Source organism: Neoarius graeffei, chromosome 19 (assembly GCF_027579695.1).
Source record: "Neoarius graeffei isolate fNeoGra1 chromosome 19, fNeoGra1.pri, whole genome shotgun sequence".
Lineage (NCBI taxonomy): Eukaryota > Metazoa > Chordata > Actinopteri > Siluriformes > Ariidae > Neoarius > Neoarius graeffei.
Genome location: NC_083587.1, coordinates 30459646 through 30483939, shown reverse-complemented (window position 1 = coordinate 30483939; position 24294 = coordinate 30459646). Strand labels below are relative to the sequence as shown.

Here is a 24294-nt window from a genome sequence, read left to right as displayed (position 1 = left end):
TTCTCTCAGAAGCGTCTTTATTTTTTCCCTCAGAAAGCCCTTAGAAAACAGCAGCCCTTCTAATGCCTTCTAAATGGGACAGACTTTATCTCAGGAGCACAAACACAACCCGAATATGCTGCCTAAGGAAGAAGGCTCCGTCTGAATGCACCACGGGGGAATGAAGTGTCTTAATTGTATATAATAACAGGTCTCATTTACGACGTGTGTCGTAAATATTTTCTCATTCCTGTCTTTCATGGTGCTGTGTTTATTATCCTCAGCAAGGCCTCAAACAGTGGGGCTGGGTATCTGGGATGTGTGTGATAACCCGATTGGCTGTGACAGTGCAGAACACTTGGAAGGTGATAACGATTTCTCAGCAGGCGTTTCACTCGTCTCAGCATCACAGACGCACAATAACTGACCTCAGCATTTCACTGACCCTCCACACACACTTCAGTCAGGGCTCTAATAGTGACAAGGACATTTTACTTTATTTACTGTGTATGGAAGTGTATCACACTCTAATCAAAATGCATTTATTTAATTCTATGAATTTCCATACTTGAATTTAAATGTAAGAAATGTGACTTGGTAGATTATATGCATGCATGTTAAAAGCGCTATAGAAATAAACTTGACTTGACTTTAAATGTATGCAATTTCTCACCACAATTATCTTGCTATTTGTGACATTTTGTTTCCACAGACACTTGGATGCTTCATGAGTAGCAAACTGGAAAATGTAATTCAATCAATACTTTTCTGAGCTGAATGGATTTCAGTTTACCTTATAAAACACTTATAGGAAAAGAACCAATGACAAGGTGATGCAATAAAGTCCAATACGAAGCTGGATTACTGCCTCTTATACCACAGAGCTACACTAACAATTACAATTTTTACTTATGAAAGAATGATGTGATCATTTTTATCTGTTTATAGTTACCTTCTGGAATATATGTGAACGTCAGCTATATACTGTACAGTCATTCCCTCACCATTGTCTCTTTTTTCTTTCTTGAAGTTCAACAAAATTTTGCTGTGTTCACACTTATACCGGTAGGAAAGTGGTATAACTGTATCGATACAAAGTATACCGGTACAGTTTAGTGCATCTGTCCACACTAGCGAGAAATGTTTGCGGTTTTCTTTCACGGTAGTTGAAATGCGCGTGCGCGAAATGTTTCCGTGGTTACCGAGTTACTTCCTTCCGAGAATATATGGCATCCGTTATTTCGAGATCTCGAGAAAACAAAACAATTATTCCGTGATCTCGAGAAAACAAAACAATTATTTCATGATCTCAGCTGGATCACTGTATCTCCGTCGGTAGAGACGAAGCCGGGCCAGTCTTCTGCGGAGGTGCCACGGACTAATTTTGAAATTATCCCTTATTAAAAGACTTAATGCAATCTCTCCCTGTGTCAACCCCTGATCAAAATATTGCCTTATTAGGTGATCGATTATTCCAGACATTCTAATGACCAAAGTTGCGTCTATACAGAATGAGAAATAGCCCCAAAGTCAGCATATCACAAGTCTCTTGGCGCACCTGAATGAACCATTTCTCAGCTGTTTACTCGAGATCATGAAATAATTGTTTTGTTTTCTCGAGATCACGGAATAATTGTTTTGTTTTCTCGAGATCTCGAAATAACGGTTTTGTTTCCTCGAGATCTCGAATTAGTTGTGTTGTTTTCTCGAGATCCTGAATTAATTATGTCGTTATCTCGGGATAACAAGGTGAATTAAAAAAAAGGATTATATGAAGGGCCTCTCTCGGCTTCCGTACGGATGAAACAACGTGTGTGTGCTTTTTGTTGTCAATGTACAGTCTGTATTTCTGGTGGTCATTTATTCAGTTGAATCGTATAAAACGAGTGAGGCAGTTGAGAAAGAAACAAACGAATCTCCATTCTTCACTATTTTATTCAGCGAAGACATCGATTGAGGTGTGTGACTTTGCGCATGCGCATTATATTTGTATCGATACAGAGCTGCTTCATCTGCCCACACTACAGCGAAGCGCTACAGTACCGATACGAAACCCATACATTTGTGGGTTTCGTACCGATACAGTTATACCGCTACAGTACCGGTATAGTTGCTAGTGTGGACAGGTGTTGCGGTACGAAAGTAGTTTCGTATCGGTACAAAATCCCTAGTGTGGACAGGGTATTTGTCATGTTACAGAGAACCTGTCCTGAAGTCTTTCATGTGTCCGAAAACCTAAAGGAACAGAGACGATCTGACACTGGAGACTCCTTCCATAAATGCTAAATTAACTTCTCATATTGTAAATTACCCCCGTTTTTTTACGTTTATGTAGTGTTTATGTTTATCCATGGAGTAAGTCCCTCTGAATACACTGTTACTATAGAAACTATAAGGTATTCGAACTAGGGCATTAATATAAACCTGTGATTTGTTTTACAGCCAGAACTACTCTCAGATCTGCTGTGAAAGAAAACTAATCAACACCTTACGACCAGTCAGATTAAAAAAAAAACACACACACACACAAAACAAATAGCATTGTGGTATAACCAGACTCTAAACTGAGAGCAAAATTACAATGTTTGTGTCAACACACTGGGGCAGGGTTGCATGACGGCGCGCTTGAAAAAGGCTACACTTTAACACACTGGACATATTATATTTTTATTAGAATTCTGAGAGCAATAGCCCATGGACAAACACATCCTGACTGAAAGGGGATGAGGCTGTATTACAGCAGTGTTGCATCACAGTGATGTGTTTTGTTTTCTAGTTTCTCATTCATTGCCATACCGAATGCTGAATTCCCCCAAGTCCAGACCCCTGTGCCTCATGATCAACTTCATCAAGAACACTTTATGTACAATTCCCAGCTACATGTTACATTACACCTTCCACCTGCTTGTGCTCGTGTTCTGGTCCACTCTTTCTCCCAGTTCTTAGTCTGTCCTTGTGCTTCCTTGTATTATCTTTTCCAGTTATTGTTTTCATCCACGAATCAAAATGCAGTTGTGTCTCTGTCTGAGTATTTAACCTTGACCTTTCATTTGTCATCTACTTTTTTACCATGTCTGTGTCCAAGAAGCCAAGAAGAAGCAGCAGCGAAGAAACATTTATTTGTCACACGTACACTCAAGCACAGACTTAAAGCATATACGCAGAGCCATGGCCTCACTTTCGTTTATAAATGCCTTGAGACCTCAAGAATGGCACAGGAATAGTTTTAAGCGTTAACAATAAATCTAATATAGTAATTTTTACAATTAAAGTGATTTATATAGGTAGCGGTCTGAGTGAATGACCTTGACGTCTGTAACGTCACAGCAAGAAGGCTATCAGTCTCATCGCCATTTCCACTATACTAAAACACAGAGCTGACTGCAACTCCGATCCTCCATTTTGAGCCAATTTATCGCCATGCTACGTAGATGTGTTGCTGCACCCGCCAGCAACACGACAGAAGGTGGATTTACGTTGCATTCATGGCCCAAGAATGTTCAAACTGTAAAGATATGGACGCGTTTTGCGAGAAGTTCGTGGGCACATTGGGAGCCTACGAAGTGGTCTGCACGTTTTACTGAAGACTCGTACAAAACTTCTGATCTGTTGAGGAGTGTTGGATATTAGCCCGTATTGAAAGAGGGTGCAGTACCAACAATTAAAGAAAAAGAAAACTACAAGAAAAAGAAAGTATTATTTTATTTTATTATTTTTTTAAAAAGGAAAGTGTGTTTAGTTGCACCAGTTCTCCCGGAGTGAGCGGAGGGTTGTTGCTAAAACCCGGGACGGAACGGGACAGGACATATCGCTCGGGCAGTGACCTCCCTGCGGTTGTTGCTAAAACCAGTGACATACCGTTCCGTCCTGGGTTTTAGTAATTGCCTGAGCTGAGCAGTAATGGCGGAGTACTCAGTATAAAGAAAACAGTGAATGAGTGGAGCAGCCATCTGATTTTCTAAACTGGATATTGCTGCCATCTCGCCCTTACATGGAAGAAGCGAATGAATGGAGAACTGAACGAACAACTGAAAGTCAGATTGTTTCAAAACAATCGGCCACAAGATCAGCCGTCAAGAAGCGAGAACACACACGGGTAAGCTCCGACTCTCATTTGGATATAAAACAACATGTTGTTTACCTGCATTTAGATTAACACATGTAACTTGCATTGCGTATTTAAGTTACCGGTATAAGATTATTTAATTTGCTTCAGAATGTGATTGTCTCAGTTAATCTGATTATTTAATTCGCCTTTTACGTTTTATCAGTGAAAATGCATGCATGTACATGTATGCTGCATAAGTTATAACACCTATCCTGTTTTAATGAGAGTCAACCCACAATCAATGAAATCAAATCAGTCTTAGTTGAGCAAGTCGGTAACGGTAATTCTTACTTTCACCATAAATTTTTATTTATATGACTTTGGTCTATAGCTGTAAAAGGCCTCAGCCTTAAAACCGGTTACCACTGTGCCGTCACACACTCAGGGCTGGCTAGCTCAGTGGGGCAGCTCCAATGCCAACTTTGCGGTTGATTTTAACTCTCAAATATATTTTTTTTATTCCCATTTATGCAGCATACAAGAGTCAAGGATGGAGATACTATCCACTCAGAAATGTATTTAAAAATGAAGGTTCTGCGTATCTGCTTTAAGCACACACTGAAATTTGATCTCTGCATTTAACCCTTCTGAAGCAGTGAACACACACACACGCACACACAAGTGAGCAATGAGCACACACACATACCCAGAGCAGTGGGCAGCTATGCTACAGCACCCGGGCAGCAGTTGTGGGTTAGGTGCCTCGCTCAAGGGCACTTCAGCCCAACCTCAGGCCATGGCTGCCCCATGTTAACCTCACCACATCTCTGAACTGTGGAGAAAACCAGAGCACCCGGAAGAAACCCACACAGACACGGGGAGAACACGCAGACACGGGGAGAACACGCAGACTCCGCACAGAAAGGCCCCCGGGCTCGAACCCAGAACCTTCTTGCTGTGAGACGACAGTGCTACACCACCGCATCACCCAAGTTGCTAATTATATCCAGTCGAGTCTGTCTTTTATTCATGTTACTTGTACCTCATTATGGTTACCTTCTCTTATGTCAGGGGTCATAAACTGGCACACTGTGGTCTGGAACACAGGCCCAGTGGACTGAACCAAGTACGAGAAAAAAATTTGGATAAACAGATTGGACAAACATAGTAGTTCTAAACATGACCCCTTTCAGCTTCTGTATTAGATACTGTACTCTGTTATGGCTTATCCAATCACATGCACTTAATTTGTTTGCTTGTTTGTTTGTTCTTAGCTGAGGGCAGAACATCAGATAAAAGATTAGCTAGAGTTCAAAAAAGGAAGAACTGTCACGTTTTTCCCCTCTCTGGTCAGATTCGCAAACTGCTACAATGATTTAAACAAAAATAAAATCACACAAACAAATTGTTTCAAGTTACGCATTTATTCAGCCCGTGTCAAAAGTCAAAAGTTATAATGTGTCGAAACCCAGTGATGTCACAGCCACCCATGCTCTCTGGGTTTGAGGGATGACATACTCTATTTACTGTCAATCATAGTAGCTCTAGGCATGGTGGTGTAGTGGCTAGCGCTGTCGCCTCACAGCAAAAAGGTTCTGGTTTCGAGCCCAGCAGCCGGCGAGGGCCTTTCTGTGTGGAGTTTGCATGTTCTCCCCGTGTCCGCGTGGGTTTCCTCCGGGTGCTCCGGTTTCCCCCACAGTCCAAAGACATGCAGGTTAGGTTAACTGGTGACTCTAAATTGACCGTAGGTGTGAATGTGAGTGTGAATGGTTGTCTGTGTCTATGTGTCAGCCCTGTGATGACCTGGCGACTTGTCCAGGGTGTACCCCGTCTTTCACCCGTAGTCAGCCGGGATAGGCTCCAGCTTGCCTGCAACCCTTTAGAACAGGATAAAGCGGCTACAGATAATGGATGGATGGATAATAGCTCTAGCCAATCATGGGCATTTGTGAGCTCAAGGATATGGAAGAAGGCGGATAAGGTGGAGTGTTCCTCCAAATGTGTTACACAGTCATGTGATGCAGCATGAGCAGCAGTTCAAAAAAGTTGTATGAATTATAATATTGGAGGAGGCATTTGGTAGCCTTCACCTGCCCTGGTTTGTAGGGGTCATATGATAGGGGAATATTGGATGGGGGTGGGGATTGGCATAGAAGTTTTAGATGGTCTTACTGAGAGCCATAAACTAATCATTAATGGTTAAGCATTAACAGGTAAACATGGTCTCCATTTAGTCATGTTAGGTATTTATCTGGACAAAATTAATTTTATGTAACTGGACTGGTTTTTTTTTTTAAGATTCCCCCTTAGGACCTATACATTCACCAGCCACTTTATTAGGTACACCCATCCAGCTGCTGTTTATGCAGTTCTCTAATTAGCCAATCAGCACAATGCATAAAATCATGCAGATACAAATCAAGCGCTTCAGTTAATGTTCACTTCAAACATCAGAATGGGAAAAATTGTGATCTCAAAGTGTGACTTTCACTGTGGCATGGGTGTTGGTTTGAGCCAGATGGACTGGTTTGAGTATTTCAGAAACTGCTGATCTTGGGGTTCACACACACAACAGTCTCTAGAGTTTACACAGAATGGTGTGAAAAACAAAAAAAACAACACCATTGAGTGAGCGACAGTTCTGTGGGTGGAAATGAACGCCTTGTTGATAAGAGAGGTCAGAGGAAAATGGACAGATTGGTTCAAGCTGCCAGGAAGGACATAGCAACTCATATAATCACTCTTTACAACTGTGGTGAGCAGAAAAGCATCTCAGCATGCAACAGCAGAAGACCACATTGGGTTCCACTCCTGCAGCCAAGAAGAGGAATCTTATGGCCCTTTTCCACTACCCTTTTTCAGCTCACTTCAGCTCGCTTCAGCTCGCTTCAGCCCGACACGGCTCGCGTTTCGACTACCAAAAACCAGCACGACTCAGCTCGCTTCAGCCCTGCTTAGCCCCTAAAACTCGCACCGTTTTGGAGTGGGGCTGAAGCGAGCCAAGCCGTGCCGAGTGAGGTTGGGGGCGTGAGCAGACACTCCCCTGTGCACTGATTGGTGAGGAGGAGTGTCCTCACATGCCCACACACGCCCCGCGAGCGCGCTGGGATCTGTAAACACCACAAACCCGGAAGGAGAATAATTACGAATTACGAGAATTTCTGAAGCCTTATGCGCCTCGCCTCATCTATACGCTCTTGCCAGTATCTGTCCGCGTTGTCAGTGACAACAAGCCGCAACACTAACGACTCCATGTCCTCCATGTTTATTGTTTACTCTCCGGGTCGTGAGACTACCGCTGAAAAGATCACTGAATCAGTGACATACAGAGCATCGTGGACGAGTTCGCGGAGCGCAAGGCTCGTCGTATGCCCTTCAAATAATGCGCGCAGTAGGCTATTGATGTTTTATTATGAGCCATGTACAGTATGTCGCCTAATGTTTTTTTTGTTTCTGAGTTACATGTTCGTTTGAAGGACTTAATGTACAAAATAACATAGTTGCACCCCGTAGTGTTGAAATTGGTAAACACAGTGCATTCAGTGAGGTTTGCACCGCCCTCCTTTTATTTCTGACTCTTCCTGTCACCGTTGCAACCTCTGAGCGCTCATTCGTATGCCCTTCAAATAATGTGCGCAGTATAGGCTATTGATGTTTTATTATGAGCCATGTACAGTATCCTAATGTTTTTTGTTTCTGAGTTACATGTTCGTTTGAAGGACTTGATGTACTAAATAACATAGTTGCACCCGGTAGTGTTGAAATTGGTAAACACCGCAGTTGCGGACATTTTGTAGCCTAAAATGATGTTATGATAAGCTTTAATAAAGGGCCCGGTCATTTGCCCCGGCCCCGGCCCGGCTCTGACTTGTTCCACCACTGTCACTGATGTCACTGTTTGCGCTGCTTAACGACATCACGTGACGTCCACCCACTTTCGCTAACTCCACCCAATGTGTCCACCCACTTCCAGCCAGCACGGTTCAGCGCGGTTGTAGTCGAAATGCAACTCCAACAGCCCCGCTCAGCCCGACTCAGCTCGACTCGGCACGGCACGGCTCAGCCGCGTTTGTAGTGGAAAAGCGGCATTAGAATCAAGAACAAGTTCCTATTAAAGTGGCCGGTGACTGTATTTCTACACTTATATACTTTTATCCGACTTGCTATGTCCTATATATCTACTCCTTTGTTCTGGTTAACATGTTTGTCCTGTATGGTCCTTTTTCAGTTTACTCTTGTACTCCAGTGCTGGTCTTATTTCTACATTTTGTCTCGTCATCCTTTCTTAATCAATCTTCATGCGCTAGTGTCCATCATAGGCAGGCTCTGATATTGTGTCACCCTCATTAAAACGGAAGAAAGACAAATGGACAGATGGATGTCCAGTTTGGAGGAAGCAAAAAACGATTTCCCGCTTCCAGTCTCATATTTTAGCACACGGCCAGATATCTAATACGTGTCAAAATAGAGACTCGCAGACATGCCAAACAGCTGGCAGGAAGAAAAAAAAAATCAATTTTCTCTTACACACTCCAAGAGACACTACAAATCCAGGTGCTTGTGTAACATTTGATTCTGGCTGTGAACACAAACTGTAGCCATGTGTTTTTATGAACAGCTAAAGCAGCTCAAGACTAATTTGTAGCTACATGTGCAACAGTACTGACAGCTTGAAACGGTTGACTATACAGTACAGCCTTAAGGAAATCCACTTTGGATTGACGTTGATATTAATATTAATACTACTACTGATATTGTATTGTTCTTGGAGCCGGTTAGCACAGTGCAAAAATGATGTGCAGATACAAGCGGTGTAAACACAACAAGCATAATCAAACGAATGTAATAAATACTTTTTTTTTTTAACAAGTGCATACAGATTACTGAAAGATGAAGTGTACTACACAGTTTTCTTGGGAATTAAAGTTTTTATCTGATATAAAATGAATTGCACGATGAACAGCAGAGGCTTTCAGAATTTAATCTACAAACACATTCATCTTGTAAAGCCTAATAGCAGAAGGGAGGAAGCACTTCCTAAAGCACTGCTCATTGCTCACTGCACTACACACAATGTGGTAAATCAGTACTTTCATTTGACTTTATTTGCTCTTGTATATAAACTAGTTTATTAAATAGGTCTAGAGAGTAATAAACTGGCGTTACAGTTTTTGTACTGTGTGTACTGAGCCCTGACTTTCGTGTTCTTCAGTACGAGCTTTTATATCATCATTAATTAGCCTTGCGTTAAGCTTGAATGAATTGGATCTCACCATGCAGCACTTTTTTTTTTTTTTTAACCTTTTAAACGCACAGGATCTGTCAGCAGGTCCAGACATCCATTCCTCACCCTCATAACTGCATCCCTTTTCCATTTGTTTCACTGTAGTTCATGAATAAATCATATTAATTACTGAATAATATACTTTACGATGAATAACTGCATATTAAGCTGTGAGATTAAGGTGGTCATGTGCTTATTAATCAATGAATAAACCTGATTTTTTCATTTAAATTTATGAAGGACATAAGACTTTTTTTCATTTTGTGTGCAATCTTGCTTCTGCAAGCTTTCTCTCATCTATTTTTTTCCTTTGTCATACTGCTTTTACTAAAATGTTGAAAAGGATTAATTTTGTTCTCCTTAGGGCAAAACAACGAAGTAGCATTTACACTGGATTTTGAAAAATGATATGTGAGCTTGGTGTGGAGTTTCTGGTGGAAACGTTCCATGAACGGCTAAACTGACAGTGGTGCTTGAAAGTTTGTGAACCCTTTAGAATTTTCTATATTTCTGCATAAATATGACCTAAAACATCATCAGATTTTCACACAAGTCCTAAAAGTAGATAAAGAGAACCCAGTTAAACAAATGAGACAAACATATTATACTTGGTCATTTATTTATTGAGGAAAATGATCCAATATTACATATCTGTGAGTGGCAAAAGTATGTGAACCTCTAGGATTGGCAGTTAATTTGAAGGTGAAATTAGAGTCAGGTGTTTTCAGTCAATCGGATGACAATCAGGTGTGAGTGGGCACCCTGTTTTATTTAAAGAACAGGGATCTATCAAACTCTGATCTTCACAACACATGTTTGTGGAAGTGTATCATGGCACGAACAAAAGGAGATTTCTGAGGATCTCAGAAAAAGTGTTGCTGATGCTCATCAGGCTGGAAAAGGTTACAAAACCATCTCTAAAGAGTTTGGACTCCACCAATCCACAGTCAGACAGATTGTGTACAAATGGAGGAAATTCAAGACCATTGTTACCCTCCCCAGGAGTGGTCGACCAACAAAGATCACTCCAAGAGCAAGGTGCGTAACAGTCGGTGAGGTCACAAAGGACCCTAGGGTAACTTCTAAGCAACTGAAGGCCTCCCTCACATTAGCTAATGTTAAGGTTCATGAGTCCACCATCAGGAGAACACTGAACAACAATGGTGTGCATGGCAGGATTGCAAGGAGAAAGCCACTGCTCTCCAAAAAGAACATTGCTGCCTGTCTGCAGTTTGCTAAAGAACACATGGACAAGCCAGAAGGCTATTGGAAAAATGTTTTGTGGACGGATCAGACCAAAATAGAACTTTTTGGTTTAAATGAGAAGCGTTATGTTTGGAGAAAGGAAAACACTGCATTCCAGCATAAGAACCTTATGCCATCTGTGAAACATGGTGGTGGTAGTATCATGGTTTGGGCCTGTTTTGCTGCATCTCAGCCAGGATGGCTTGCCATCATTGATGGAACAATGAATTCTGAATTATACCAGTAAATTCTAAAGGAAAATGTCAGGACATCTGTCCATGAACTGAATCTCAAGAGAAGGTGGGTCATGCAGCAAGACAACAACCCTAAGCACACAAGTCGTTCTACCAAAGAATGGTTAAAGAAGAATAAAGTTAATGTTTTGGAATGGCCAAGTCAAAGTCCTGACCTTAATCCAATCGAAATATTGTGGAAGGACCTGAAGCAAGCAGTTCATGTGAGGAAACCCACCAACATCCCAGAGTTGAAGCTGTTCTGTATGGAGGAATGGGCTAAAATTCCTCCAAGCCGGTGTGCAGGACTGATCAACAGTTACCGGAAATGTTTAGTTGCAGTTATTGCTGTGCAAGAGGGTCACACCAGATACTGAAAGCAAAGGTTCACATACTTTTGCCACTCACAGATATGTAATATTGGATCATTTTCCTCAATAAATAAATAACCAAGTATAATATTTTTGTCTCATTTGTTTAACTGGGTTCTCTTTATCTACTTTTAGGACTTGTGTGAAAATCTGATGATGTTTTAGGTCATATTTATGCAGAAATATAGAAAATTCTAAAGGGTTCACAAACTTTCAAGCACCACTGTATCCAGCTAGACAGTCGTTTGAGGAGCCTGAAAAAGTTTCTTGCTATAGCAAAATGGTAATAATATGCAGTTGAGTGACTCTAGTCACAATTTGTTTGCTATTGGCTCATGCCAAGATTAGTGAATACTCTAGATTAAAGCTCATCTAGTTCTACTGGGGACTGCACAGTGGTGTAGTGGTTAGCACTGTCACCTCACAGCAAGAAAGTTCTCGGTTTGAACCTCACAGCTGATGGGGGGCCTTTCTGTGTGGAGTCTGCATGCTCTTCCTGTGTCTGCGTGGGTTTCCTCCAGAGGTGGACAAAGTACCCAACTTCATTATTTAAGTCAAAGTACAGATCCCACTGGTCAAATGTTACTATGATACAAGTGAAAGTTGTCCAGTCAAATTTTTATTTAAGTTAAAGTACCGAAGTACCTGCTTTTAAAAATACTTAAATTATTAAAAGTACATTTTCTGTCAATACATCGTTGTCTTATTGCCACAACGCTTACAAAACCTAACGCCATTACCAAAGACAGAAATGTGAATTTACAAAATGAATACATGCTGTGCCATCATGGTGGTTTAACGTTAAGCTAACTAGTCAGTGAAGCTCCACCTGACATGCTAGCAAAATCTTTTCAAACTCAAAATCATATTGGGTAGCTAACACTACTAGAAAAGAAAGATTTCTACATTCTGTTTATTTGGCAAGATTATGCTAAAACATATTTCTGAAAGGACTTCAGATAAGTTAAATGTTATTCATGTTAGCATAACTCTGTTTTTACATGCTAACTAACAGTGTCCAAATTAACTAGCTGTGTGTTAACGTTAGCCATGGACAAGGCGACGACAACTTGGCGGGAAAATCCACAGAAAGTCATTTGACTAACCAGACTGCATAGCTATTGCAATGTTATCGCTAGCTCTAAAAGCACAGACAACTTCGTTGCAAGCTTTCTCCTGGAATAAAACGTTTATATTCCTCAATATGCTTCCACAGGTTGGACGGCGAGGTTTTGTAGGCCGTGATGTGGTTCATTTTTGGCAAACAAAGCAAACATTTAAAACGAAATGAATCTTTACTCCTTTCAGAAAACTGAAACATGGGTTTGAGGTATGGCCATGGGTGCGTGTGTGTTCCCCAGAAGAACCACCTCCATCCATATTCTGCCATCAACTGATCGTGTTCAAATAATGCTGCTGAGAAATCATTGATCCTGATTTTATCCAGTCTATGGATGTGATGTGACCCTAGTGATTACTGATAGGCTGTCTCAGTGTCACCTGTGAAAAAAACAATCATGTTTTAGAAAAGAAAAGAAAAAAAAAACATCCACTTTCAAAGCTGCTTCATAGTAACGAGTAATGAGGACCTTGATAGAAATGTAGTGAAGTTAAAGTCATAAGTTTCCAAAAAAATAATACTCAAGTAAAGTACAGATACTCAAAAAGAGTACTTAAGGCCACACCAATTTAATTAGTTGGTTCTCTGATTTTTTCAGGAAAAATATGAAGCGAGCGGGCGAAATAAAAATAAAATTAAAAAAATGCTCTGATGGTAAAATTAGCGGTGGAAATAGACCAAACAATGCAGGCAAACCAGTAAACAGAATTTCAACACACCTGTCAAAGATTTTACACTTCTGTTCGCTGAATATCCTAACAATCACAAACACAGGCTTTGCAGGATTCCCCTCCACAGGCATGTTTCTTCCACAAGTCTTTATCGAAAGTGAAAGGGGCGATTTGATTGGTTTTTGACGTCACGTGACCTCACGTCACGTGACCTTTTCTGCTGGTGGGAGTTTGATTTCGATTTTATTTTATTTTTTTCATTTTGCATTTTCTTCAAGCGCCGATTCCGAGAACCAACTAATTGAATTGAGCTGTGTTCACATATATACCGGTACGAAAGTGGTATAACTGTATCGATACAAAGTATACCGGTACAGTTTAGTGCATCTGTCCACACTAGCGAGAAATGTTTGCGGTTTTCCTTCACGGTAGTTGAAATGCGCGTGCGCGAAATGTTTCCGTGGTTACCGAGTAACTTCCTTCGGAGAATATAGCGGATGAAACAACATGTGTGTGCTTTTTGTTGTCAATGTACAGTCTGTATTTCTGGTGGTCATTTATTCAGTCGAATCGTATAAAACGCACGAGGCAGTTGAGAAAGAAACAAAGAAAACGAATCTCCGTTCTTCACTATTTTATTCAGCGAAGACATCGATTGAGGTGTGTGACTTTGCGCATGCGCATTATATTTGTATCGATACAGAACCGCTTCATCTGTCCACACTACAGCGAAGCGCTACAGTACCGATACTGTACCGGTACGAAACCCATACATTTGTGGGTTTCATACCGATACAGTTATACCGCTACAGTACCGGAATAGTTGCTAGTGTGGACAGGTGTTGCGGTACGAAAGTAGTATCGCATCGGTACAAAATCCCTAGTGTGGACAGGGTATTGGTGTGGCCTAAGTACAGTACTCAAGTAAATGTACTTCGTTACTGTCCACCTCTGGTTTCTTCTGAGTGCTCCAGTTTCCCCCACAGTCCAAAGACATGCAGCTAGGTTAACTGGCTGCTCTAAATTGCCCACAGGTGTAAATGGTTGAGAGGAGAAAACCTCTATAATAATCCACTAGAAGGAAACCACTACTGTAATTCTTCCCTGGAAATTTTGCAGCCAAATAGATAGATAGTTCAAGTGGGCCAGGGGGTCAAAGGGATCCACGAAGCACCTTCAAGGGGTCCATGGTGGAAATTTAGTGGTAGACTAGAAAAGCACTTGGAGAGCGCAGACCTCCGGCAAGAATCCTTTAAAAAAATCCGGGATCTAGAAGGTGATCCGAATCACCGCCAAAATTGAATGGATTGTTACTTGTACCCAGTCACACCTCTGGAAAAAAAATTTCAGAGCAATCCGTTCATAACTTTTTCCGTAATGCTGCTAACAGACAAACCAACAAACAAACCAATGCTACCGAAAACATAACCTCCTTGGCGGAGGTAAAAACACAACCCATGAGTATAAACACAAGTTAGTATTTATTCCTGACTTATCATGAGAAGTCAAAAACGATCAGACCTATAAATTATGTAAGTTTAGACCGAACGCATTCTCTCAATGGAAAGTTCAAGAATAAAAAGCTCAATGGGTCAAAATAAATAGATAAAATTTTACTATACACACACTTCAACATCGGTGGAATTTGATTTACAGTTAAAGGATTTCTTGGTTGTGGAAAGTTTAAGAATCAACGTCTACGTGCTATAGACTTGCTATAGGGATTCCAAGTCCAGGAAAGACTAGAAAAAGCACTCGGAGAGCGCAGACCTCCACCAAGAATCCTTTAAAAAATTCCGGGATCCAGACGGTGATCCGGATCACCGCCAAAATTTAACAGATTGTTACTTGTGCCCAGTCACACCTTTGGAAAAAATTTCAGAGCAATCCGTTCATAACTTTTTCCGTAATGTTGCTAACAGACAAACCAACAAACAAACCAACGCTACCGAAAACATAACCTCCTTAGCGGAGGTAAAAAAAACTAGCCATGTGGGAGGGGTGTTTTTACTCTCCTCTCCCTATCAATCACAGGAACTTTAGCCAATCACAGGTATCTGTGAGATGTACTGTAATGTATATGGAAGTGAGTAGATAGCACTTTCCTTCTGTTACATTGCCCTGTGGAGCAGCATGAGAGCATCAGTTTGAAAACATGTTTCTTTGGCTTCATGAGTCTCAGAGGAAGCATGTGTTAGTGTTGACCCTCCCTGGGTAGGATCTGTTATACGATAAGGGAGAGCTGGCTGGTGGGTGGGAATTGGAAGGTGACCAAATTGGTGAATAAATTGGAAAAAAGAAAGAAAGAAATGAACTTGCCATAAAGCAAAATTGAAGGAGGTTGATGTAAATTTTATTACCAGTGAAAGCAAAATAATTTTTTTTTGCGTGTTGCATGTTTTTTCCCCCCTACAGGCTGATTTTATTCAGGGTTTGGTGTGACAGCTGCTCTAGTATTTTACTGCAGCAAATGGTTTATTGTATTTAGGTGCTTGACATATTCAACTATTGTTTTTTTCATATTTGAAATAAGTTTATAATAGCTCAATCGGCTTTTACACTGACTTACTTCATAGATAAACTTGATTTGTTTACCTTTTGTGCATAATAATGTGCTTTAGTGCCTTAGATGCTGTCTCTCTCTCTCTCTCTCTCTCTCTCTCTTTATCTCTCTCTGTTTAGTAAATGGTAATGTGTGATACTTTTGTGAGGATGGAGAGATCGTTTACCTGAATCACAGGCAAATGTCTTTGACGTCTCATCGCAGAAGATAATTGCCACGGCATGCTTCTTTGTCTCCCGAGGCATTCTGGTAATGTTCTTGATGTTGTGCAGCTCAGTTATCTACACAAGTAAACGACAAAACTCATTACTGAAATGAATAAAAGAAGGAACAAAAGACAACGACAAAGGGAGGATATAAACATCATAGTATGTGGAAGAAAAAAGGATTCAACACCAACTGAGCTTGTTTGTTGCAAATACAAGAATGCTACGGTTTAAATATTACAACCCCGATTCCAAAAAAGTTGGGACAAAGTACAAATTGTGAATAAAAACGGAATGCAATAATTTACAAATCTCAAAAACTGATATTGTATTCACAATAGAACATAGGCAACATATCAAATGTCGAAAGTGAGACATTTTGAAATTTCATGCCAAATATTGGCTCATTTGAAATTTCATGACAGCAACACATCTCAAAAAAGTTGGGACAGGGGCAATAGAGATCTTGCAGTCACGTGACCGGAAAGTACACAACCGCCATCTTGTCGGTCAAAAACACCACTGAATACTGCTGCACTCGTGTACAGAATGGATCAATTTCAACCGACGGACTACACCGCTCATTTTTCTAATGAACAGATAACTAGATATATGTCTAAAATAAACGATCTACAGATTTGTGACCCTTATGGCTTACCGGACGGAGTTTTCACGACCGGATTTTGAACTGCCAGCGGAATACCCAGACGTGTATAATTACCTCATTAACTTTCCCTCGCTGTTCAGTGGTGAAGCACTGCGTGCTTATAAATCTCTGTACAGTTATCTTTACAGAAATTCAGGATTTGTCAGCGACTCAGATGTGGCATCTTGTAAACAAGAATCCTCACTGGATGGGTAAGTCACTTAAGTATTGAGTATAGCACTGACCAGCCGATTATAGAATAGAATAAGGTAATTCCAAATCGTCCGTGTTGTTTACATGGATCTGGTGTTGGAGAGGTAGAAGCTTGGCAGTGGAGATTTGAGTGGCTGTTTTCTGAGCTTAGTCAACAGGCCGGCTCTGCAGCCTCGCTTTTGCTTCCACTCCCGGCGCCGCCTCCTTCGCTTTGCTTCCGATAACAATCCACGGAGACCCCGCTGGTCTCGATATCTCGTCCGGAATTTTTTTTTTCTCGTCCGGAATGTTGTGCATGCGATGGAAATCGCTACAAACCGTCATTTTCTGCTGGAAACCAATGTCCAGTAAGTCCATACGGTTGTAGTGGATATTGAAGTCCAGTACAGACGAACAACATGCAAAAATACACACAAATAACATAAAAAACGTGCACAGGTAGGGAGAGCTTGTAGCCGCAGCCGTTGTAGTAGAATTGTATATAGTAGGGTTTTCCAGAAGAAAAGGTAGAAGTAAAAGCAGAAGTAGACCCAGAAGTAGAAGTAGAAGGCGGAATATGGCGTTTGACCGACAAGATGGCGTCTGTCACAATCTGGATCGGCTGTGACGTCACATGCAAGTGCTCCATAAGAGGCTGGAAAAGTTAAAGGTACAAAAAAGGAACAGCTGGAGGACCAAATTGCAACTCATTAGGTCAATTGGCAATAGGTCATTAACATGACTGGGTATAAAAGAGCATCTTGGAGTGGCAATGGCTCTCAGAAGTAAAGATGGGAAGAGGATCACCAATCCCCCTAAGGTGGGGTTTACATTAGACCGTATCAGCGGATCATCAGATTAACGTTTTTAAAAACGATTCGCGTGCACACAGCAACACCAATACATGGATACGCTAATCACATGACTAATTCGGCACGTAAGTTGAAATGTGTCAGTGCGGCTCATCGCTTCCTCCTCAGCGGCTGCGCTCCAAATCACTCCGCCCTGAACAGCGAGTGCCCTCTGGAGGGTGCGCACTCCGGCCCTGCGCAGCTCACAAAGCGCGCGAGTGTAGTGCACGAGCAGTGATTCGGGACTGAGCCGCTGTGCGCAAGTCACTTACCACTTGCAAGTGGAAGGATGGCAAGCCTAAAGACAATCATAACTACACAATGGGCAGTATTTGCATCAGTATTTGCAGTATTTTCATACTTTTATACTCTTTAATGAAAGGTGATACAAGGCGGAAGTCCGCGCCGTTTTTCAGCAGTCGCGTCACATGACCAACGCCAGCGAATCAGGAAGGTGGATGTCACAGTGACGTTGTCCAATGACGACGCCAGCTAGAGCTCAGCACAGCGTATCCGCGTATCTCAATGTTTACACAGCACTGGATCAGACACGATCTGGATTGAATACGTGGACCCTGGCGGATTCCCGTTTCCCGGCGTTTCCAGGCGTTTTAATGTAAACGCATCCGCGAAGAAAACGAGACAGATACGGTCTAATGTAAACTTGGCCTAATTCTGCACCGACAAATAGTGGAGCAATATCAGAAAGGAGTTCGACAGTGTAAAATTGCAAAGAGTTTGAACATATCATCATCTACAGTGTATAATATGATCAAAAGATTCAGAGAATCTGGAAGAATCTCTGTGCGTAAGGGTCAAGGCCGGAAAACCATACTGGGTGCCCGTGATCTTCGGGCCCTTAGACGGCACTGCATCACATACAGGCATGCTTCTGTACTGGAAATCACAAAATGGGCTCAGGAATATTTCCAGAGAACTTTATCTGTGAACACAATTCACCGTGCCATCCGCCGTTGCCAGCTAAAACTCTATAGTTCAAAGAAGAAGCCGTATCTAAACATGATCCAGAAGCGCAGATGTCTTCTCTGGGCCAAGGCTCATTTAAAATGGACTGTGGCAAAGTGGAAAACTGTTCTGTGGTCAGACGAATCAAAATTTGAAGTTCTTTATGGAAATCAGGGACGCCGTGTCATTCGGACTAAAGAGGAGAAGGACGACCCAAGTTGTTATCGGCGCTCAGTTCAGAAGCCTGCATCTCTGATGGTATGGGGTTGCATTAGTGCGTGTGGCATGGGCAGCTTACACATCTGGAAAGACACCATCAATGCTGAAAGGTATATCCAGGTTCTAGAGCAACATATGCTCCCATCCAGACCACGTCTCTTTCAGGGAAGACCTTACATTTTCCAACATGACAATGCCAAACCACATACTGCATCAATTACAGCATCATGGCTGCATAGAAGAAGGGTCCGGGTACTGAACTGGCCAGCCTGCAGTCTAGATCTTTCACCCATAGAAAACATTTGGCGCATCATAAAATGGAAGATACGACAAAAAAGACCTAAGACAGTTGAGCAACTAGAATCCTACATTAGACAAGAATGGGTTAACATTCCTATCCCTAAACTTGAGCAACTTGTCTCCTCAGTCCCCAGACATTTACAGACTGTTGTAAAGAGAAAAGGGGATGTCTCACAGTGGTAAACATGGCCTTGTCCCAACTTTTTTGAGATGTGTTGTTGTCATGAAATTTAAAATCACCTAATTTTTCTCTTTAAATGATACATTTTCTCAGTTTAAACATTTGATATGTCATCTACGTTCTATTCTGAATAAAATATGGAATTTTGAAACTTCCACATCATTGCATTCCGTTTTTATTTACAATTTGTACTTTGTCCCAACTTTTTTGGAATCGGGGTTGTATATATTATAACCATAAAACCACTAACATGATGGAAGGGAATTTTTCAGCTCTATGCTTTGAATGGAATTGTTTCCAAATGTCTGACGTCACTATGAAAATCTTTTTATCCCACAAGTTTATGAAACGTTGCTTAATAAGCATAAAATTGTCATCACTGGCAAAGGACTGTGGTACATGTATAAGAGGAATAAAACACGCTGTTCAAAATAAACTTTGGGCTGTGATCACATAACCCCATTGTTGATTATTTTGCCTATAAAACCTCTCTCTTATCATGTTTTATACTTTACATAACACTGTTATAAGTGTAGCGCAACACAAGCGACAGAGGAGAGGCTCAAGGCTCTATGTGCTGGAGGTTTTAATGACAATAACCAAGTCCACAATACAGAATCACAGTTGCTAATCAGGCAAAGGTCAAAACACGATAGATGAAAAGCACATTCACAAAGAGTGAATCCGAAAGAGTAGATGAACAACAAGGCAAGGGTTAAGATACACAACAATGACTAGAAATAAGGCTTTGAATTTGAAGGCAAGACTTCGCAAAGAGGATCAGAGTGAATTGTTTTTAAAGAGAAAGCTGTGAAAATGGTTCCATATACAGTGAAAAGGGACCTTTGTCAACGGGGAGGAGAAACATTGTCAGATAGTGTTATATCACAGTCCGAACAAAACATACATTATATACACTGATCTGGGAAAATTAATATTCACAGTGTTCAGATTCATAGAGGATTTCGCAAACTGTTTTAAATAATGAATTTGTGAAAAACAAGGATCCGCTAATTAAAATGTTTGAATACGGCTTGATGGCTGATTTTGATAACGCACTCAAGTGTTGAATAAATGAACTTAATTTGACTGCTAAACTAAGAAATACAGTAGTATCACAAATACCACTAGTTTAAGGAAAATATTATACGCTAAAGTAAAAAGAGCTATATTTACAGAAGAGTCGCACCATTCCTGCCTCAAGTCTGACAGCTACAGCATAAAAGTATAAGAAATAATAAATGTTTTTGTTTCATATGCCATGTCACAACTACCTCAGGGACAGAAAAACCCTTTGTACTTTTTTCTGAGTGTAACAAAATCTTCAACTTCTCTAAATAATTTTTTAATATAAATAAATAAAACAGAAGTTCTTTCTGTTTCAGCTGCATTTCCCCCAAACTCTGCTCTACAGAAATATTTTGACAGCAGATGTTGAATTTCCTGCCAACTGGGGACTTTGGGGGTGTAAAATCGTGTGCGCTTATATTAGTCACACTCGCAGCAGACGGTACAGCTTACACTCTCGGAAGAAAAATCACAGTATCGGATAATGCGCACATCTATAATATATTATAATATATACTCCGTCATGTCGTGCAAATATGAAATTTTCATACTACAACAACTGTCTAACCTTTTATTACTGCTTATAAAATTCAGCTACAATTTTTATTGTATGTTTAAAGGTAAACTGGGGGGGGGAGGGTTCTGGATAATGGTGTATCTGTCTTTTTTTCTGACAACAATAACACAGTGCACTTTTTATGTCTGGTCCTGTTTTAAATAAATTGGAGAAAAGAGTATTTGTTGTGCAGCAATGCAAAAAAATAAAAAATAAATAAAAAAACCCAGACACATCATGACAGTGTCTAAAATAAGAAAGTCAGACTGCATTATCAAGTGATGCCTCTATAACACACAACCCCCAATGCCATCACATCGATCAATTTGATAGAGAGCAAAGTGTTTTTATGGCCAGAGGAATAAATGAGTTTCTAAACCTCTTGATTCTTCTTGTAGCATCCGAATGCCAGACCAGAACAGAGGGCAATAACTCAAACTCAATCAATCACCATGTCCATTTAATTGAAGTCAGGTCTGGTTACACCAAGTGAATGTTAATTCAACTTAATTTAATATGTAGCATTACATTTTATAAACACAAAATGACCTTTAGAACTGAAAAAAAAGGCTCAAAATGCATACTATGTGCTGTACTCTTAGACTATACACTGATTATCCTTGATGTACTGTACTTGATTATCCAGAAATTCAATGTTTTTAGGGTTGAATTGAACCCTTACATTTTAAACTAAATGGAAATGACAGATTATCATGAGCTTTCATAATGTGAAAAATGGATGGATGGATAGAATGAAGCATGAAAGTATAGATAGAAGCATGAATGGATGCATGGTTAGACAAATGTGTTTCCTACATACTACTTATGCTACAGGTGAAAGATTTGAGATATAAATATTGTTTGGATGGATGGAAAGGTATATAAACAGACGGATGAATTGATTGATGGTTAGACAGATTTCTTGCTGTGTTTCCCACACAGTACTCATTCAACAAGTAAAAACTTTGAGACATCAATATTGTTTGGATGGATGGATGGATGGATGGATGGATGGATGGATGGATGGATGGATGGATGGATGGATGGATGGATGGAAAGGTATAGAGATAGAAAGATGAATGGATGGATGGTCAGAGAGATGTCCTGCTGTGTTTCCTATAGTACTCATGCTTCAGGTGAAAGATTTGAGACATAAATATTGCTTGGATGGATGGAGGTAGCGGTTGAAGGAAAGCTGGTTAGCCAGAACTCTGGCTGAGTTTCTGAGTGTGAGCACATTACTCGTACTACAAGTAAAAGATCTGAGACTTAGATACTGTTTGGATGGATAGATGGAGTTTCTGAGGATGAATGGATGGATGGTCAGACAGATCTGTTGCTGTGTTTCCTACATACTACTCATGCTACAAGTGAAAGATTTGAGACATACGGTAAATATTGTTTGGATGGATGGATAGATGGATGGATGGATGGATGGATCAAGGTAGAGGTGGAAGAACAAATGATTAGCCAGATCTCTGGCTGAGTTTCTGAGTGTGAACACACTACTCACACGACAAGTAAAAGATTAGAGATGTAGATACTGTTTGGATGGACAGATGGATGGATTGAGGTAGAGATGAATGGATACGTATGGGTAGATGGATGGATTAATGGACAAATGATGATGGTTGGTCAGATCTCTGGCCGAGTTTTATACAGTGAACAAAGAACTCGTGCTACAAATAATTGTGAGATAAAGATATCGGATGGATGGATGGATGGATGGATGGATGGATGGATGGATGGATGGATGGATGGATGGATGGATGGATGGATGGATGGATGGATGGATGGATGGATGGATGGATGGATGGATGGATGGATGGATGGATGGATGGATGGATGGATGGATGGATGGATGGATGGATGGATGGATGGATGGATGGATGGATGGATGGATGGATGGACTGATCTCTCACTGAGTTTCCTCAGTGGAATCACAATACTCACAAGTACACATAGATGCGTTTGTTTTTTTTAACAATAAAAAAAGTTTGACAACACTGAGGCTTACATTGTAAACCAGGTGAATTTAAATGGAGCAGTCTAGAGGGAATCCACACAGTTAAAGTAGAGAACAAATCATCTCATAAAGCTGATATGTCTTACATTTGACATGTTCTCTCTGCAGAATACGGTTCCCTCACAGCTACATTCTCAACAGTGCATAAAGGTATAAAGTGTTTAAACACTTTCTGCTTGGGTCTATGAGTTTGCAAAGTCTTGCAGTATCACTGAGCATGTTCTTTTTTTCCATCAAACACCACCATGTTTGGAGCTTGACATTTTGGTGCATTCTGAGTTTTACTTGTCATTAAACCACCTCAGGCAACCATGTCTGTCTCGTTAGGCACTTTCTCAGTGGGACCCTTCAACATGATCACTATATTCCCTCAAAGTTCAAACTGCACAAAATATCTGAACAAACTTCTGCAGTGACAACAAAACCCCTACAGATATGTTTTTCAGTTTAATTATAACTCAAGGAGGAAAATACTGGACTTTTGTTATCTACATCACTGTTACTCGCAACTGAGGATCTGTCAGGATCTGGACTTGTAGTCTAATCTCGCTGACACACTGTGAATCCTTCATGGTTCTGGACTTCCATCCTCCTCTATTGTGTACTGCTGATCCATCATGTTCTATTGATTACATCTGCAATTGCTCTTCCCTTGTTCATTCCTGCATCCGTCACCTATTGAATCCCAGCTCACCAGGAAATGGTCCCTCCTCAAATAGTCATTCTATTTCTAAATAATTTCTTTTTTTCTTCTTTTTTCTGTGTCTTCATGAAGGCAACCAGGCTGCTGGTGGGGGGTTGTAGTTGTATGCGTGTAACATCTTGTGCTTGTAGGTGGTCTGATTATTTTATAATTGGACAAAAACTATTAAATCTGTGTTTATTTTTAGAGATAAATGCCAAAATCGCTAGCCACAAACATGCTGTTTAAGCTCACAGTTGAATCTGCTATTCTGCATTTAACTTCTTTCTTTCTATCCAATCTAACTTTTTATTAAGTGTTAGGCTCCCTTTTTCTTGAATATTACCTTCATTTTCCTCAACAATAAAAGTGAAGTAAGACCCAGTTATAAGGTCTGCAGCTTGATATAATGCCTCCATGAGGAACCATTCTAGTACAATGAAGGAAAAATGAAACAGAATTACAGTGTGGAAATGTCATGTTTATAAGTTACAGACCCACACAAGAGGATAGTAAGTCTCACCAGAGTCTTATTCATTACAATTGGTTTTCTCAAGTGTGAATTATTATTGCATTAGCTTTCCAAGTCCTTGTTTTTGACTAACTCTGGATGGATGATGCAACACATTATCACTCACTTTATTTTAGGTGATTTTAAGGCCAAACTTTGTTCACAGAGTCTTCATTAAAAAGTTTTCACTGATCTAAAGTTAAAATGTACCCCGCCTCTCACCCATAGTCACCTGGGATAGGCTCCAGCTTGCCTGTGACCCTGCACAGGATTAGCAGCTACAGATAATGGATGGATGGAGGGAAGTTAAAATGTAGGTTCCACCAAAGAAACTTTGGTGGCATTTATTCTCTCAAAAAGCACAGTGTTACAGAGT

The 24294-nt window shown here is 40.6% G+C and overlaps 1 protein-coding gene across 2 annotated transcripts in view; it reads right to left on the bottom strand.

Annotated features, from left to right (window-relative positions):
- The window catches only part of dok6 (docking protein 6), a 141103-nt gene that overhangs the window by 51031 nt on the left and 65778 nt on the right, over positions 1-24294 (bottom strand). For both annotated transcript variants that reach the window (XM_060899985.1, XM_060899984.1), the window contains exon 3: positions 15681-15795. In XM_060899985.1, coding sequence (XP_060755968.1) covers positions 15681-15795 — 115 coding nt within the window. The remainder of the gene's footprint in view (positions 1-15680; positions 15796-24294) is intronic.